Source organism: Podarcis cretensis, assembly GCF_951804945.1.
Source record: "Podarcis cretensis genome assembly, chromosome: 2".
In the NCBI taxonomy this organism is placed as follows: domain Eukaryota; kingdom Metazoa; phylum Chordata; class Lepidosauria; order Squamata; family Lacertidae; genus Podarcis; species Podarcis cretensis.
Window position 1 is genome coordinate 44,138,386 of NC_137171.1, and position 19,616 is coordinate 44,158,001.

The following is a 19,616-nucleotide window of genomic DNA, read 5'->3' on the forward strand; positions in this document are numbered from 1 at the left end:
AGGAGACTCTTGAGAGTCCCATGGACTGCAAGAAGATCAAACCTCTCCATTCTGAAGGAAATCAGCCCTGAGTGCTCACTGGAAGGACAGATTGTGAAGCTGAGGCTCCAGTACTTTGGCCACCTCATGAGAAGAGAAGACTCCCTGGAGAAGACCCTGATGTTGGGAAAGATGGAGGGCACAAGGAGAAGGGGGCGACAGAGGACGAGATGGTTGGATAGTGTTTTCGAGGTTACCAGCATGAGTCTGACCAAGCTGCGGGGGGCAGTGGAGGACAGGAGTGCCTGGCGTTCTCTGGTCCATGGGGTCACGAAGAGTCGGACACGACTAAACGACTAAACAACAATTTCTGTCTGAATTATCCCCAACAAAAAGGACTCTGGTTGTTGTTTTTTTGGAAAAGTGCTTTTAAACATTTTTTTCAGTTCATTATAAATTTATTTCCCAATACTCTTTCACCCTTTTACAGGTCCACTACACATGAAAAAACCACACCGGCGACCTCATTGCAACTCCAGCACTTATTCAGTCTTATACATCTTAGCAAGCCTACTCAGAGCACAGGCTCTCATAGCCCAAACTCCTAGCCTTACAAAATTGAATAGGGGAAGTGGGATTAAATCTTGAGTCAGTCACATGTGCATTGAAACACCAACAGTTCCTCGGTATAAAAGACATCTGATGAAGCGTCTCTACTACGTGGAAGGTCATGCCACAACAAATCTATTACTCTTTTAAGGTGCCACATAAATCTTTTTTCCTCCCATGTGTTTGCTGTAATTAAGACTACAGCGGCTGTCCCAGGGGAATTGGTATATAAGGTATTGACAAAGGTTCCTGAGCAGCTGAGGAGATGGAAGCATCACCTAACATATGGGACCCTTCAAGGCAAGAGGAATTGTCAATGGAGAAGCAGAACTACCGGTATTTCCCTGGGAAGAGAGGTATGACAGATAAGCTGGGTGTGGAAGAAATGTTAAGGAGGTTGGCACTAAAATAATTAATTATGAAATAATAAATAATTGTTAAAATAATTAATTTAATTAATCAGTCATATAAAGGATTGACTCACACTGATGTCATAGAGAAGGAAAAACATACACTGGTAACATTTTCCTGAGGGAAAAGCTAGATGTGCATTTAAATACATAACAGGCAGCCATACATCTGGCTTTTCCTTAGCTAATTACAGGGATAGAGCAGCCCAATTCTCACTGTGAAGACACCATGTGGGAACCTTTCAGAATGGAGATTCCACCACCCACATCCCAGTCAGCCAGCTAACAGTGTTAGGAGGGGAAATCCCCACTGATGTCAATGGAGATCTTTCTCCTAGGGGTTCTAGCTCCACCAGGGAGAGCAGGGAATGATCTCCATTCTGCTCTCACTGGGGAAGTGAAGAGATTTGTCTGTCTTTCCCATGTGCTGCCTTCACAGTGAGACTTGGGCCCCTCTGTCAATGCAATTAGTTAAGGGAAAACAAGGTACATAGCTGCCTGCTATGTGTTTAGTTTTGCCCTCATTCACTCTGCATTTGGCTTTGGCGGCATAACAAAAGCAGCTTGGCCTGGGATACCAGTCCAGATCCACTAGTCAAGCGCTCTATTTGGCCCTCAAGCAACAAGTTGCAATTTTGCTTCAAAACTCAGAGTCCCTTCAGTGTTACTCTTGTCAGAATTTGGACATATCTCTTATTGCAGCTTGCCAGATACCTTTTGGGCATCCACATAATTTTACATTTGCTTTCTTTTCTCATTCTTCAAATGTAACATTTTCCATTCAGGATAGGGGTGAGGGCGATTCTTACGGATTTGAGATTTATGTTTTGGATTGTCACATCCTCCAGTTTTTGACAACAATGTGCTAACTTTAAGGGGAGGAAGGACACTCTCTTCTTATTTGGACAACTGGGGGTTTAGTTACATCTTATAAATAACTTTGACTACTAGAGGTATGCAGTTATATGAACTCTATAGCAGTCAGTCAAAGTTAACTTTGGTTCTTCTGCCTAAACCAAGCATTTTCAACTGAGTAAGGTTCCCTTACTGGGGCATCCACACTGCAATGACCTCTCTGCCCCCAGCTTCCTGGTAAACTGCAGTGGTGACATTGCCAACTTTGAAAGATGCTGATGTCTATTAAGCTATAATCCAAAACTATCCTTTCTGCCTGCCCACCTGCCTGCTTCCCTCAGCTTCCACTTCTTCTCCATTGCTGATTCTTATTTGTTTCCCTTATCTTTCACAGGTTTCCATAGCCCCCAGTTCATCCGAAGGAATCCTGTTATCATCTGCTGTGCCATACTGGGCATTGGCCTTGTGTGTTGCATAGCCCTTCTCACTCAGAGCCTCAGAAATGGTAAGTCTTTCTGAAAGAAGAAATGCCATTCCTATGAGAGGACACTAGCCTCCTGCTACCTTGTTTTTCTAATGGAAGAAGTGTCAATGTTTTAACGATGCTGAATGTTAAGCTGGATTTTGATGATGGGTTATGGCACCTTAAAGACTAACACATTTATTATTGCTTAGGTTTTATGGACTCCTGTACCCTTCACCAGAAGTGAGGTGCCACGCAAATCTTTTTGCTGTTGTTGTAACTGTGGCTTTTGCTACGCAGACTAACACTTCTGGAAATGAATTGTGATTGTGACTATGGATCTATAGTGTGGAAGCTATTTCCATAGAATTAATCCAGAGTAAAATGTGTGATTGTGTGTCCCTTTCCCTTAACACTACCTTCATAGAGATGAACCCATGAGGTCAGCTAAATTATTCTCCCGCGCATCATTGCTGTTTATCAAGCGGGAGAGGGGTGATGTGCAGAGAGCTCACTGTGGTGCAGTGCAGTGGTGGAATGCCACCATGTGCTCAGCTTCCCACACTTCACCCCATGCCTTCTCTCTCTCCTTCCAGTAAGCAGCAGAGATACATGGCATTTTGATGAAACTGGGACAGCAACTCAGCTCAGCCCAAGCTCTCCTGCCAGCCACAACTGCCTGATGTCATTGTAATATCAGGTGACTGACAGGTGGGTGAGATAACGATCTGGCCCACTGGCCAGAGGCAATTCCCCATGCGTGTTCTAATGAGAGGGTATGATTTTATCAGGGATCTCTAATCACATTGCTTCAAATGTTGTTGTAATATATCACCTTGTTTTCATCTGCTCTGTGCTCTTTGCTAGTTCTGCTAGCGCTGCTTGCTTGGGAAGTGCTGGACACTTAAGACCTTTTGTTTCTGTGCCACATGCTTATACTTCCAGTCCTTTCAAGTTAGATTTGCGCTAAATTTTCGTGAGTTTTGGAGCTGGTTGAACAGAACACAAGCCTAAAGGCGTTCTCTTCATATAGCTCCCTGTTTTGGTATTTTGCAGGCTCCTTTCCTAGAGGCATCTCTACAATGTATTCTATTTTATAATAAAGTTATTGCCCACAAATCCCCTTTCCCTCCCAAACCAACTTTAAAGATGCCTAGCACAAAAGCCCCTTGACCTATTTGTCTGAACTTTGGCTGGTTTCTTACCTAGAGGTACATCTCTTTTCCCCCACACAAAAGCACTGAAGCAGACCAGAACCAGATTTGTAGTCAGTGCCCATACCTACTGTGTAATTAAAGTAGTATAACAAAACAACATATCTTTGTTGCCCTGGAAGAAATGTTTTGAACACCATGGAGATTATTATATGATTACTTTATAGCTGAATTTGAGTTCCTTACAGAATGTGTGTGTGCTCACAGGCCAAAATATGTGACCAAACTGAAATATTATTCTTGTGTTTAGACTCAGCTATGTTCGAAGATAACAGCAGGAGGAACACTCAATGGTCACAGATGTTCGCTTCTAGTAAGTTCTTCTGCTATTGTATCTTTTACACCCTAGTAAAGACGGAAATCCTTGGAACGAGTTCTAGGCCCCTTTTTTTAGAACTCGTGAGGTGGCTTGCATTGTTAGATTTAATGGTTGATAACACACATCTTGGTAATACTGAAAAATCAGAGGTGAGTATGGCACTGCGGGGAATTTTGTGGGAGGCTTCAAATATATGGGTCTTTTATTTGCATATGACTGTTTTTACAAAGGCAGATTTCAGCTGCAGAATAGCACGATCATGCTGATTCAAACTAGATTGGGGAAGTTTATACCAAAATAATCAGATTAAAGAGGCTTTATTCTGAATCATAAAACAGAATTTCCTGTGCTATCACAAAAGGCTATGGACAAAGTGCACTGAATTTCTTCTGGACAAGCCTCATTTGTGGAATGTGCAACAGCACAACTACTGGTTTCATGTGGTGGCTAAGAGACTGAATGTTGCCTCTGTCATGAACTCACTAGGACTGCATACACACCATACATTTAAAACACACACACACACCCCACCAAATACACTTGGGAACTGTAAAACCTCCCCCGAGCTTCAATTATTTGGGGGAAATAAGGTGCTTTCAATGTATGGTCCATACGCAGCCTAGGAGGCCTTAGGGAAGCCAGTCTCCCTCAGCCTCAGACTCCTTATCTGCAACATTGGGGATAATAATATTGACTCCCTGTTATGTACTAAGCTTGGATCCTAGAAGAATAGGCAAGTAGGATCCTAGAATGCAACAACTGATTGGCCTGCAGGAAAAGACCAATCAGGCTCCAGGAGGGAAGCAGAATAGCCAATCAGATGGGACTCATTGTGTAAATAATGTTTATAAAAGCCTGAGGTTTTTAAAAACCTCAGGTTTTTATAAAACTGTTTTACAAGCTGCAATAAAGAGTATGAAATCACTACAGGACTCTGAGTATATTTCATTCCCCTTGCAGGATTGTTACAAGGGATAACAACTAGATGCACTTGAAGTACTTTGAACAGACGCACATGTTATACGTGTGTTAATTGTAACCAGTACTACTATACATCTGTGCTGCTCTCATTCTTTTCATTGGGGACGGACAGGAGAATTGGCCTGTGGAACGTGCCCTGTTTCATTCTAAATAACACCTCATTTGTTACCTGCAGTGTCAAAGGAAGTGTTTGGAATCAATACGAATATTATGTTGCTCTAAGAAGAGTCCAAGAAATCTGCAGGGAAGAGGCAGTCCAGTGCCTCCAGGGGGTGCCTGGCTAAAAACAAACCAGGAGATATTCTAAAAAGAGATGCTGGGGTGATGGTGAGAACTTGGTGCCCTCAAAAGGACTATTGTTAACTGTAGTTGCAGTACTTGGAATAATCACACCACTCTTTGTAAAAATGAGGAACAGCTGGTGGACCAGGATGCTTCAGGAATTATGCTGTTGGCCCAAGAAGACCTCAGCATGACTGTTGCCACTGCCCACCTGAACACTCAACATTCCAGTCTTATACATGTCTGTTCAGTTGTAGACCCTGTTGAATTCAGTGGGTATTATCCCCAAGTAAGCAAAATATAGGATTGTGAGCCTTAGTGCAGCCGCTTCCAAACCTCTAGCCCTGAGTTAATTGTGCTAAGAATTATTTATTTACGTATTTCTCAAATTTGTTAGTTGCTTTATCTTGCACAAGGCAACCCAAAGCAACTTCCAACAACCAACCAACTAAACAACCAACCAACTAAACAAACAAATAAGCAAACAAAGCAACTCCCCTCCCACATAGATACATTAAAACCAAGAGGAAAAAAGAAATAAATCAAAAACATCCCAACTACTTCTAAAAGACCACAGATAGTTAAAGGCCAAAGCCCTGGTTGTAGAGGAAGGTTTTTGCCTGGCACCTAAAGATATATAATGATGGTTTCAGGCAAGCCTCCCTGGGGAAAGCATTCCACAAATGGCAAGAATAACAAACTTGTTCAATGCATCATGGTATGAGATTGCATATATTGTCATTCCTGTCCTAGGATGAAGCTGGATTATTTGACCTTGAAATGGCCTTGGGTAAACCAGTCATAAGATAAAGCCTGTTGCCTTGCTCTTGTATCTGTACAAGTAAGCGCACAGAACAGAGGATCATTTGGAATGCAGAAGACTAATATGTGTAACTGTATGAAGAAAGAGAATCTGTAGTAGTATAGGGCTCCACTTCATTTGCTTGAACTAACTAAAAAAAAATTGAGGTTAGTGTAGGGTATGGGGTATCCAGTTCTATAAAACAGGGATAGCCCATGTGGTACCTTTGAGATGTTGTTGGACTACAGCTCCCATCACCCGGGCAAATGGCTGTTGGAGTTGGTAATCCAACATGGAAGGCACTATGTACAAGCCTTAAATATGAGCAAAGGTGTCAGCATGCATGAAGGAAAGAGGACAATATGTCAGGCCAGCTGCTGGGAAGGATATCCTGAAGTGTCACTATGAAATTCAGCTGCTAATTCTTTTAGCATTTTCTGTTCCTTAGTTGCTGTATTGGAAAGCAGGAATTCAGTGCCCTCTGTGCTAGAAGAACTGGCTGAGCTGAAAAATAAGTCTGGACGAATTGCCCAAGACGTAGCACAAGTGATGGGAGAGTTATACAACATTACAGGTGAGGAGCATCATGCAATGATACTGTTAATGGTCCTGTGCTATTGTTAGGCACTCCTACTTCCCCAAATAGTGAGAAGCCCCAGGGCAACTCTATCTCGGATTGTCTTGCTTTTTGAGGACAGATAATTTTAAACTTTTTGCCATTTTGGGGGTAGAATTATGGGTTTATTTACAAATATACAAGCAGAGCATAGGTGGAGACTAGGGTGGAATCTACACACATATGAAAAACGCCGTGAAGATGCTTAAAAAGGGTTTTGAAAAAAATATACTGAATTTGCCATAGCTCACCATCACCATCTAGTGTCACATTTGTATATTGCAATTTATATAACACTTAAAACGTTTTATTTGCAGCTGTATAGCCGAATTCAAAGTCACATATGTAACACTCCTAAGGAGGGCAGGAGACCTGCTGTCTCCACATCAAATCCTCAGAGAAAGAAACTGACACTAATTTGTTCGGCATTTTCTGTTCCTTAGTTGCTGTAATGGGAAACCAGAATTCCGTGCCCTCTGTGCTAGAAGAGCTGGTTGAGTTGGAAAGGGAAAATGGCAGAATTGCCAAAGATGTAGCACAAGGAATAGGTAAGTTGCACACTTGCACATGTGAGAGGCATCATACACTGATATTGTTCAAGTGCATATGATATGATCAGAAGATACATAGCCAGCAAATGTTGTAGGAGACTATAGGTACAGGTTGCTTAGGTGAAAATGGGGAAAGGGCTCCTACACATTTAATAGTAGTGTAGAAGAGGTCCAGAGGGTGGCAACACGAGAACGGGCCTTTTTTTCAGTGGGTCCCCGCTTGTGGTATGCTCTCCCCAGAAAGGTTCACCTGGTGCCGTCATTGTATACCTTTAGGTGCCAGGCAAAATCATTCCTCTTTAATCAGGCCTTTGGTTGATTGTCATCCAATGCCCTTTTAAAATGTGGGTTTTTTGGGGGGAGGGGGTTATTCGGTTGTTTCTGGTTTTATTTTTATTATGCATTCTGTGTTTTTATATTGTGATTTTATCCTATGAACCACCGTGAGACCTGCAGGGGTAGGGCGGTATCTAAATTGAATAAATAGAAATAAAAATAAATAAAATTTCAGTAAGGGGTACCTTGTCATCTTCCTTCTTATACAACTATCAAAGATGCATGAGACCTGTCCTCTTTCTCTCCTGGCCATCTTATATGGGCATTATGTGATCTTGTAGACCTCATCATCTTGCTCTGTATTTCCCCAGGAGGAGGAAGGAATATAATGTAAGTCCTAATAATAGTATTTATGGTTTTCTGTAAGCTCTTTAGAACACTGAGTGATGGAAAGCTGGGATAAAAATGCCAACAATATTACTACTTGGAAATAAGCTGCCTTTAGCACAGTGAGACTAATACCTGAGTAAACATGTACCAGATAGCCATTCTATACCCACTTCCCTTGGCTGAGTCTTGCTGAACTCAGTAGACTTCCTTCTTATAAGACATTGGATTTCACCATAAAGTACTCTGTAGAAGTCATCAAATGTTAACACACCATTATCTGTTTTTTATTTCTTTATTTATCTGTGGTTTGGCTGTTCTTCAATGGTTCCTTTAGTATTTTTCCTTTGTGTTTTATTCCTTTATTGTTGTTTTCGTTGCACTATAAGTCATTATTGGGAGAATCATGGAAGGATGAGATATAAATTCCAAAGACGATCAGGTAAAAGATGAATGAGGTAAAAACATCAGCTTGTGACTGTTGTGGAGTGTGTACGAATTTGTTAATGGTGTATGTTTCTTATGTTTCTAAATGTGTTGGAAGTCACTTGAAGACTAACAAGTTCAATTATAACAATAATTGCAGGATTGCGAGACTCGTGTTGACGTGCCTGAACAAATGGAAAAAAATATAGTACATATAGTGTAAGTATAGGCATAGGGGTAACCAATATTGAATTATAATGTATATTCATGCCCTAAATTTGAAAAATATCAATGAAGGAAGGGAGGCACCTGTCTGTTAGCTTCTTGGAAGGATATCCTGAGAGACCCCAGTGAAATGCACCTGCTGATTCTGTTATCTTTTTTTGTTCCTTAGCTGAGTTGAAAGCAGAAGGAAAATTGACTCCCTCTGTGCTGGACGAAGTGACTGAGTTGAAAAGGCTGACTGGCAGAATGGCCAAAGATGTGATACAGTTGCTGGAAGAGTATCGTAACTTCACAGGTGAGACCATTCAAATACCTATGATAGGATCAGAAAATCTAGTAGCTTCTCGGTGGAACAGCATAGGAAGGAGACAGCAGTGGCCAGCTAGCCAGATAATCTGCTGCCACTGCTGCCACCATTTGTGGTTGAAGAGCAGACCCAGGTGGGGGCCACAGATTCCCCGACTGCCATTTCTCGCATCCTTGCCATGGTGCTCCCCCACTGGGCTGTTTATTGTTTATTTTACTAGCATGTCGCGACACACTGTTTGGAAAGCTCTGGTCTAAGGCAATAATTGGAGGGAAATTTTTTGGGGTGACATCTAGGGCCTGAGGTAAGTTGGTAAGAAGGTGTGGGGTGTTGGTGAGGGGATAGACTCAGCTGGTGAGCAAAGGAGTTAGTGTGGGGAGGTGGGTTTGGTGAGGGCTATTTATATGCAAAGTCTAGGCATGGGGAGTTTGGGGATGGGGTAGGTGGCAAGTGAGGGGCACAGACTCCACTACTATAAAAAGTCTCAAAATGCTGCAGCAAAGATGATTTTCTTGGTGATTTGATCGGATTATGTTTCTCCTCTCTCGCAGTCACTTCATTGGCTGTCTGTTAACTCTAGAATACTTGATAAGCTTCTTGTTTTTACTTTTAAAGCTCTTTGTGGTCAACCTCCTTCCTATCTCTTGGCCTCGGTGCTCCTCTATGGACCTAGTTGCACTGGCGGAGGAAGGGGGTGCGGTGGGTGCAGTCCGCGCTGGGTGTCATTCATGGGGGGGGGGGGTGACATCGCTAGCCCCGCCCCTGGGTGCACAGCACGTGCATCATAGCTGCAAACGTTTACCTTTTTTTAAAGGGAAATTCTGAATAGGATTTCCCTTTAAAAAGGGGAAAAGTTGACAGCTATGATGTGCGCCACTCCAGGTGCTGGAGCGGCTAGCTCCGCCTTTGCCTAGTTGCTCACTTCGTTCTTCTGATTCCATGCTTCTTACTCATCCAAGGGTTCCTTGCTCTTTGTTGAGTCTTTGTCCTTTTTCTCTTGCTGCTTGGAATAATCTTTTGGAACATTTGCGGGCTGCCCTCTCAGTTTGTATGTTTAAATCTCTTTAATTTTTTAAAAAAAAATTTTTCAGGCCTTTGGGTTTGGCTAGTTAGTTTTATTATACCCAATGTGATGGCTTGTGAATTATGCATTTTAATCCATTTTTTATTTTAAATCTGTACAGAGCCATGTACGTTGATGGCACTATATGAATCAATAACAGCAGCAAGGTGAAGGTGAAGAAAGGAAAATCAACTCACTTCCAAAGATTCTCTACCGTGTGAGCGATCCAGCACTGTTTCTTACTTGAATACTTTTACTCTTCCAGAGGAGTTGTGCACTGGCTGCCCACAGAACTGGGTGCTATTTGAAAAACACTGCTACTTCTTTTCAACATCAAAAAGACCGTGGTTGGCTGCCAAGCAATCTTGTGAGAAAGAAGGAGCTCACTTGGTTATTATTAACATCCAGGCGGAACAGGTAAGTGTTCTGCTTTCCTTGTCTTCTTTTACTGAGACAAGTGGGAACCATGGTTCATGTATTCGCTAGCTCAGTCAGGGGCAGCCCAAGACATTGTGCCGCTGTAGGCAAAATGCCTCCCTCACCCCCTTGCAGATCCAGGCCTCCTCCCTGCTCACACTGCCATGCTGGTGCTGCTGCAAGACTTGCCAGTGCTATTGCTCCCTTGCCCGCAGCTCCCCCTGTGCTGCCGTCACAATGTAGCAGTGAGGGCGAGGGCACTGTGGTGGCAGTGGTGATGGTGTGGGCCAGGCTTCCCCAACCTCGGCTGTCCAGATGTTTTTGGCCTACAACTCTTATGATCCCTAGCTAGCAGGACCAGTGGTCAGGGATGATGGGAATTGTAGTCTCAAAACATCTGGAGGGCCAAGTTTGAGGAAGCCTGGTGTGGGCAAAGCTGTGCCAGTGCTAGCAGAAGAAGAAGAAGAGTTTGGATTTGATATCCCGCTTTATCACTACCCGAAGGAGTCTCAAAGCGGCTAACATTCTCCTTTCCCTTCCTCCCCCACAACAAACACTCTGTGAGGTGAGTGGGGCTGAGAGACTTCAAAGAAGTGTGACCAGTCCATGATCACCCAGCAGCTGCATGTGGAGGAGCAGCGACGCGAACCCGGTTCACCAGATTACGAGTCCACCGCTCTTAACCACTACACTCACACTCCCTCACACTAGCAGCAGTGCAATGGGGCTGGCAGTGGCGCACTAGTGGAGGCAGGGCCAGGATGGAGGTCAGATCAGCTGCCTGAGGCAAATTGCTTTACTCTGCTTCATGCAAGCGCCAGCCTTGAGCCCAGTCATTCTACATGGACCTGCAGTTTAACATAAGTGCTTTGGTCTTTGTACTGCAAATTGTCTCTTCCATCTCATAGATTTGGTTTTGTTCAGCTGTGGCCTTCCATAGTTTGTTAGGACACCAGCTCCCATCATCCACTGAGCTAGCGGGAGTTAGAGTTCAACCACATCTGAAGGACTGTGGGTTCCCCACTTGTGCTCTAATATGTCACTGTGCTGCATGATGGGAATTACTATTCCAGCCTTCTTCTCTGCAAGCTTTCCCCCTTGGTTCCTTATGTAGCCCAACCATAAATCAAAGTAGCACATGCCTGAAGACAAGGAAAACAGCATGAGCAGGATTCAGCTAATGCATTCTGCCAGTGAGAGCATTGTGCAAGGACTTCCACATGCTCAACAGGTCTGTCCCCTCTCTCCTTCCCTTGTGCCTCCCAAAATTGACTCAGGAGGATCAGGGGAACCCTTGGAACAGCACACAGAGGCAGAAAACATTCCATTGGACAAGTAAAAATGCTTACCCTAAATTACAACTTTGAATTCCTCTCCATATGTTTTTCATATTTGTGACCGAGACATAAACAACTGGACATAATCTTCTCTATTTCCCCACGTAGAGTTTTCTGGTAAAACAACTTGCTGGTGAGCATGTGTTTTGGATTGGCCTGAGTGATACCGTCAAGGAAGGGGAGTGGCGCTGGGTGGATGGCACTCCCTTGTCTATCTCGTAAGTAATTCCCCGTTAAGTTCTTTTTAACAGAAATGTCCCATTTACATTGGGAGAGTTTGCACTGAAGAACTGCAGAGATTTTCAGAATATCTTTGGAGAATGAAGGTTCCTTGATCTTGGGGCTGAAGCATTTCCTCGTGCATCTAGTAAGGTGTCACAGTGACAGAAGTCCATGCCATAACAAAGCCATCATGGCTTCTCAAGATAATGTGGGCTGGAGGGGCCAAATCAAATGAACGAGAGGACCAAGTTTACCATCTCTCTGTTGCTCATGGCTGCTCACTGAGAGTGATGATTTCCATCTGAATTCAGTGCCAACCCATCAATTCTATCTCAGTTACATATTTAAAAACAGAAAGATGTTAGAACATGTAATAACAGATCTGTCAAATTACCACTTCAAAATATTTATTGAATTAAAACTAAAAGGCATGGCATATATAATTTATTATATTTATTAAATCTATACCCTGCCCTTCCTCCCAGAGGAGCCCAGAGCAGCAAACAACAAGTGTCACAGCAGCTTAAAAATGTATGTAAAAAACCCCCTGCAGATGCAGACTGGGAAAGATCTGAAAGGATTGCTGAAAAAAGGAGGTCTTCAGTAGGTCCCAGAAAGACAATAGAAATGGCACCAGTCTAATATTTAAGGGGAGGGAATGTGCTTTGCATTGACCTACAGAATCAGGTGCTCTCTACTTCCTCTTAAGTAGGGTTCAACATTCACCCACAGATGCTACTTCAGCATATAGCAGGACGTAATTCTTAGTAGCTGCAGATAGTCATTAGCCCTTTTGCCCCACAAAGTATATCAGCCTCCCAGCCCCAAGGCTGATCCAGCAATTTGTGTGGAATGTGGTAAGGGATGTTGTTAGGAACCCATAAAATTGGGAACCCTATGTTGCTTCTAAGGGACACGGGTGGCACTGTGTTCTAAAACACTGAGCCTAGGACTTGCCGATTGGAAGGTCGGTGGTTCGAATCCCCGCGACGGAGTGAGCTCCCGTTGTTCAGTTCCAGCTCCTGCCAACCTAGCAGTTCGAAAGCACATCAAAGTGCAAGTAGATAAATAGGTACCACTCCAGCGGGAAGGTAAATGGTGTTTCCGTGTGCTGCTCTGGTTCACCAGAAGCGGCTTAGTCATGCTGGCCACATGACCCGGAAAAACTGTCTGCGGACAAACATTGACTCCCTCGGTCGGTAAAGCGTGATGAGTGCCGCAACCCCAGAGTCGTCTGTGACTGGACTAAACTGTCAAGGGTCCTTTACCTTTACCTTTATGTAGCTTCTAAGCCTTTTGTGCAACATTCCTGATCTAGACTGAAGTTACAAAAGGCAAATATTGGTATGTAGGTCATACTACAGTGTTATATTTCTGATTAGGGCTCAGCAGATCTGAGAATGGGTGCACCACAAAAAAAATTCAGTCTTTGTCAGCTCTTGCATCTGTTTGCTAAATGGGCTGCTTAATGAGAAACTACTTCTGAGGTAGAATGATAGCTCAAAATCTGTGAGGCATTACCCTTTATTTTCTGCCAGGGAAGTGCAGCCATTCAGCTTCTCCCTAGAGCGCTTGGGACTCTCTACAAGCCACACTCTGCTCCTTGGCCACACACCCTATCCCCAGGCCAAATCCCTCAACAGTCCTTTTTGTACACAAACACCCCACTTGAGTTTTTTTGTTTGGCTGGAACGTGTCCTTGGACTTCGATTATGCTTTCTTCTTGCCTTCATGGAGGATAGAGAATGGGGTGTGTGAGAGGTGTAAAACTACCTTATACAGTGGTACCTCTGGTTAAGAACTTAATTCGTTCCAGAGGTCCATTCTTAACCTGAAACTGTTCTTAACCCGAGGTACCACTTTAGCTAATGGGGCCTCCCGTTGCTGCCGCTGCACCGCCGGAGCATGATTTCTGTTCTCATCCTGAAGCAAAGTTCTTAACCTGAGGTACTATTTCTGGGTTAGCGGAGTCTGTAACCTGAAGCGTCTGTAACCTGAGGTACCACTGTATACAAAGATAAAATTTACATTTGTTGCTCTGCCCACTTTTATTTATTTATTGCATTTACTGTATATCCCACCTCTTTCTCCAATGAGCTCAAGATGATCTACATGGTTCCCCCCTTCCTCATGTACTCCCCACAACAATCCTGTGAGGTAGGTTAGGTTGAGAGGCAGTGACTGGCCCAAGGTCACTTAGTGAGCTTCATGGCTGAGTGGGGATTTGAACTCGGGTCTCCTGGGTCCAGCACTCTAACCACTACACACTAGCTCTCACTTTTGCTTCTGCGCCCCTCCCTGGCAAATGGCCCTTGGAAGGGAAGGTGGCCTAGGAGGGAATATGGCCCTTGGCCTGAAAGAGTTTTGCCACCCCTTCCATATTTTGTTTATTGAATTTATATCCTGCCTTTCCACTCCAAGGAGCCCAGGGCAGCAAACAGATATATAATTTAAGAACAAAAAGAAGTAAAAACACTTAATTTTTTTCTTTTTAAAATGTATGCAAAAAGGCGATTGCTGCATTGGCTGGAAGTGTACTACTAAGCAGAGACTAAAGGTAATTTATGATAGGGAAGTGAGCTGTTGCCTAGGGATTTCTGAAGCCTACCACTAGGGCAACAGGAGCTCAAACAGACCCTCATGATAGTAAATTATGTTGTTGATTATGTATGTAAGCTTGAATGCTTTTTAATAGCACATAAAGAGCACATTCAATAAAAGAGAAATTGGGAAGCATTAAAAAGCTTCTAAACTCAGCTGCCATATAGCGCTTTTTAGAAGAAGGCGATATCTATATTTAAGGGCTTCATTTAGTGAGAGGTTCTCACCCACAGCTTGTAAAAGTTCATCCCTCCCCATAGAGTACAACAAGTTATGAAAGGCCTCCCTTTTACTGCACTGCTAAGAGCTTTCCCCACTGAGTAGGTAATAAAAACTACTGGTCCCACTGGTGATTTAGAAGACAAGTGTTTGCCATTACCTGGTTGACAGAAAGACCTGCACCAGATAATATACTGAAGGCAGTGCATTGTAGGGATGGGGGTGAAATTTGATTCAGGTCTCATCTGAAGCCAAATCTATTAAATCTGCACTTTCTGAAACAGTAAGTGAGCCAGTACACATCTATCCTTCAAAATTCACACTTAGCCAGATTTTGATATGCAGTTTGCCAACTAATCTTTCCTAAAAGGTATATATTAGGGGACTGTGTGCATAAAAATGATTATTGTGGTGAAAATAACACACAACAGTGCAGTATATTAGAGGAAGCTGCTTGCAAAAATATGTATAAAACTGAATATAAAAATATGTTTATTAGGAGAAATATGTACTAATATGTTGATGAATTTTCATGAGGATTTCAAATTGCTGCAAAATGTGGAGAGCTGAATTTAAGGTCAGAAAAAAATGAGAAACTGAGAGAACAGGGATAGTTCAGTCAGTAAGAGCATGAGATTTCCATAGTGCTCCAACAAATTATTTCAAAACACTGTGAATCTCTTCCAGTCTTTCTGAACCCTCTGGAGTACAAATTGGACAAAAAGTATAAAATATAATGTTTCCTTACCCCAAACCCTAAAAAAGACCTGCAGGGAATTTTGCAAAGAATTTGGCTGGGGATTATTGTCTGCAAAAATGCAGAGATGACATATTTCCTGGGGTGTTATCACAAAATTTTCTAAGTACTTCCCTCTTGCCTCCCATTCACTTTGCTTGGGAAATAACCAATCTTTTATTAAGAAAGAACTGTCTTTTGTTTAACTTCCCTTCTCTGTTGTCTTTTACATTTCCTTCCCTGTGTTCTCGGAGTCTAAATTAAATAAACATGTCAATATAGCTGAATCAGACCCATGGGATACGTCCCATGACTGCCCTGTCTTTTTGAGAACTTTAGGCTCAGGAGCTGACATTTTGCAATTATCCTTTTGAAAGGGCATGGCATCTACACATGAAAACTGCAACTCTTGGAAATTCTTTGGAGAGCCAGAATGCTTTTTCCTCTCTTTCTGGTGCAATTAAAATGTTGGCCCCCTCCCCTTGTGACTTATAACGTGCCCTGCAGAATGACGATAGCAGATTACATTATCAGGAGCAACAGTTTTCTTGCTTTCCTTTTAAAAGCCTGAAATATCTTTACTTCCCTCCTTCCTTAGACAACGTCCTGTGCCTCCAAATGCACAGACAAAGATGAGAAGCAAGGCTAGGCAGGGCTGTGGAACCTATGGCCCAGAAGATGTTGGACTACACCTCCCACTATCATTGACCATTAGCCATGCTGGTTGAGAGTTGGGGGTCCAGCAATACATGGAGGGCCATAAGTAGGGTAGATTCCTTTACAGAGGATAGTCCTCTTTTTGAATAGCTGTCTGGTCCATGTTCAGTTCAAAGACTAAGAGACTTAAGAAGGGAGAGCATAGGAGGGCCTTGAAGGGGCCCATCAACAGTTAGCTCCTGGACAACAAACTCAGCACCCTGCTAAGGTGAACTTGATTGTACTTCTGCTTATATTATAGCACTTTTCCTAAATTTGTATGTGTATGAATGAATTAGAAATATTTATTTCGTCCTCTTTTTTGGTAATGTATTTCCATGGGGTTGGGGGGGGACATGATGATGTGCAAGTGGTCATCCTATCCCCAAGGGTCTGCATTTCTGGACTAAATCCAGGGCTTTTTTTCAGCTGTAACTCTCTGGAACTCAGTTCTCAGGTGAGTGTCATTGCCATTATAAGTGAACAAGGTAGGCATTCATTGTGAATTCTGACATCCCTTTTTCTAGAAAAATAGCACTGAAATTATTTGAGGATTCGGAGCGTAGAAGAAAGAGAGCTGTGGGTGGGGTCATGAATAAGTTTATATGATCATGAATGGTGTGGAGAAAATAGACAAGGGCATCCCCCCTCCTTTCTCAGAAGGCTAGAAATCTGTGACACCTAATGACTTTGATGGGCAGTAGACTCATGGCATACAAGAGAGAGCAATTCTTCCCACAATGCACAATTAACTTATGGGACTTGTTTTCACAGGTTTTCACATGTGTGCTGCTAGAATATATACATACGTGCTGTGTGTGTGTGTTTTCTTAATGGTCTCAAGTATCAGGAAACATCAGTTTGGGGGTAATATTTGAGTTTCCTGTACAAAGCACGAGCTTCGAGGTTTCAGATTCCAAGTTTCATTTCACACAATCTAATGCTAAAGATCCAAACGTCCACCAAAATCAGCCTTTGGTCTCCAACAATGGCCCATCAGATGCTTCTCAAAGCTCACAAGCAGAGCATTCTGGTGATAGCCATTTAACCAGTTTGTTTCCAGCATCTGGAAGGCAGGGTTACATGGAGGTTTTATTCTTAGCTATTTGAGAGTCTTTCCCCTTAAAAAAAAATTTTTTTTAAAGCCACCTGAAAATTAGGTTCTTCATTTGCCACAGTGGGTGAAAAGGTGGTGACCAAACAACTCGAGAGGCTAATGTCCATTTGGAAAGATCTACAACATTATGAATACATCGAGAGAAGCCCAGTGAATGCATTTACGTATATGAAAGTGATGAACACGATAATAACAATGAGACAATAAATACTGTGCATACAAGAATCTTGGGGAAGGGAGAAATAAGGAAGATCCCTGTTGCTGGCTGTGATGTGACTTGATGACATTCCGTTGCTCTCACACGGGATTCCATGGGAAAATATGGCTGCCCCTAGTGTTTATGGCATATAGGATATTTATTAATCTGTGTTTTTTTTTAATCCCCTTCTCTTGCTCTTTAACTTCACCTATTCACTGCCACCACCAGCTTCTGGGGGCCTGGAGAACCCAATAATGCGTTGCAGGGTGAGGACTGCGCTACCCTCCTTTTCAATGGGAAATGGAACGATGCTGCATGCCATGGAAATGAGTACTGGATCTGTGAACAGAAATGCTAGTCAAGCTCCTCCTCTCTATACTGCAACGCTACTCAAGCCTGGGAAAACTTTCACCTTTAAAATATCCTGGGTCCCTTTGCAGTCATCTCATCGCAGGCATGCACACATCGCTTCCGAAAGAGGCTTATTTTAGCCGAGCACCACTGAGCAGACCTCCTCATCTGTTTCCACCCTCTGATTTTAGGGACCCTCCTCTATGAATGCTTGACTGCAACTTTTGCTTCTTGCTCAGGGTTAACAAACATCTCGTTTCTCTTTGAATCATGTTGAACCAACCTTATGCAAATTGACCCATTGTGTCTTCTGAAGCGTGGAAGCCCAAAGGCTCCTGTTTCCACTTTGCTTTAGTTGCATCTGTTGCTAAAGTTGCTGCTGTGTGTTGACAGAATGGGTGTGTTGTGTACTTGCCCAGATCTGCATGCCTATTTGGGTGCAGGTGCTGCTTAATGTGAATCTTCCAGTGTATGTGGCAGAATGCATCTGAGTGAATCTGTGTCTGTGTGTGAGCATCGGCTCCTAATTTGATACTGTGCATAAGCACATGTGCTGATAAGGAAGGATTACCAGCTTAATAATGCATACATGTGAGACACATGGGGCCTCCTTTTCATCCTTTGCCATAAATATAAGGGAGAAAACAATACTTCCGGCTACAAAACCACAGAAAGACCTTAATAGCAGTGGAAAGTGCTTCTGCAGCACAAGTCTGCACAGGGTATGTGGCAGTCAATACACTTTAGCAGCAACCTCATTCACCAAAGGACTATTATTGACCATTGCTTACCCACAACATTTGCAAATTAAATACTGTGGCCCCAGCATGGGCATGGCCCGCACCTGTTACCAACAGCCAAGCTCAAGAAGCGTAGTAAAAGTATTTTTCTGTGCTGAATCATTGTTTGCTATGTTAGCAAAATAGGTGTGTGTGTGTTGGTGAAAAGAAACTAACTGAGAGTTAGGGAATCACTCCAAGAATGAACCATCACAGGTTTATTGGTGGAAAATTAGCATTGCATCAAATTGTGACTGTTTAGTTAACAGTACTGTCTGGTGGAAGTTATATTATTGGTGTATGAACCCATGGCTTCCCCAAAAATATTTTAAATTCCTAAGCATAAGTGCTTTTCTGTTACAACTGCCTTGCGGTACTTTCTATTACTGCCTGCCAACAATGATTCTAATAAAAAAATCTACCAATCCATATGAGCCTTATTCATGCAAGAAGCTCTATATAAGCAGGCTGGCTAAACCCTTCAGTTCAGTTCTGGCCTGTGAATAAGCAAGAGCTGTTTGAAGAATCGCTGTGTTGTCTGATATGTTCACCCACAACTTAACAAATCAATCACTTTGTAATCAATCAAATATAAGGTCTGTGAACCACTGAAATTTATCCAGGGTAGCATGGATCAGACCAATGCCTTGAAGCATCAAGTGCAAGGTGAAATCAAAAGCATCTGCAAGGCCATGGTTGTAACAAGGGTATTCAATGCAGCACTATGGCAATTGTTCCACCAGTGTAAGCTTCTCAGCTTGCCAGATGGAACAGTCCCCTCTCTTCTCCCCTGTGGCCTGTTCTGAGTTTCCTGCTCCACAGCCTGTTTGGGGAGATGTAGAGGGAGGAGACATCCTTGCATAAGCTTCCACTAGCAGGACTAGGAAGTTGATCCCACCCACGATAATGAGGCACAGGGAATTTTTGAGCTCTCTGGTGACAAAGAAGAGCATGGATTGTGAAATGTACTCAGAGTCAAGTGTGGATTTCATGTTCTTTATTCAGCTCATAGTAGTGAGGAATGAAAGTTCCCCCAAAATATCTGCTTTATATACATTATTTACACAATGGGCTGCACGTGATTGGCTAATTCTGGAATTCTCCTGTAGGCCAATCAGGTTGTGGATTCACTTCCATCTGGAGCTGGATTGGGTGGCTCCTGCAGACCAATCATACT

The 19,616-nt window shown here is 42.9% G+C and overlaps 1 protein-coding gene across 2 annotated transcripts; it reads left to right on the forward strand.

Annotated features, from left to right (window-relative positions):
- Nucleotides 1-698: 698 nt before the first annotated feature.
- On the forward strand, nt 699-18,868 carry LOC307210560 (uncharacterized protein). 2 transcript variants are annotated; one of them, XM_079966535.1, is made up of 9 exons: nt 699-944; nt 2,248-2,358; nt 3,781-3,843; nt 6,363-6,488; nt 6,974-7,078; nt 8,565-8,690; nt 10,031-10,182; nt 11,628-11,737; nt 17,538-18,868. In XM_079966535.1, the coding sequence occupies exons 1-9, from the start codon at nt 854-856 to the stop codon at nt 17,665-17,667; spliced, it is 1,014 nt and encodes a 337-aa protein (XP_079822661.1). In that variant the 5' UTR covers nt 699-853; the 3' UTR covers nt 17,668-18,868. The 2 variants fall into 2 exon arrangements, with proteins under 2 accessions (XP_079822661.1, XP_079822662.1); XM_079966536.1 differs by lacking the exon at nt 699-944 and adding an exon at nt 5,006-5,072 and having other exon boundaries at nt 6,344-6,488.
- The last annotated feature ends 748 nt before the right edge of the window (nt 18,869-19,616 follow it).

Bases quoted from the DNA above. Each gene is read 5' to 3' on its own strand.
- LOC307210560 (XM_079966535.1), top strand. From the start codon at position 854: ATGGAAGCATCACCTAACATATGGGACCCTTCAAGGCAAGAGGAATTG. The intron at 945-2,247 runs GTATGACAGATA...TATCTTTCACAG, and splicing joins GTATTTCCCTGGGAAGAGAG to GTTTCCATAGCCCCCAGTTC. The intron at 7,079-8,564 runs GTAAGTTGCACA...TTTGTTCCTTAG, and splicing joins AGATGTAGCACAAGGAATAG to CTGAGTTGAAAGCAGAAGGA.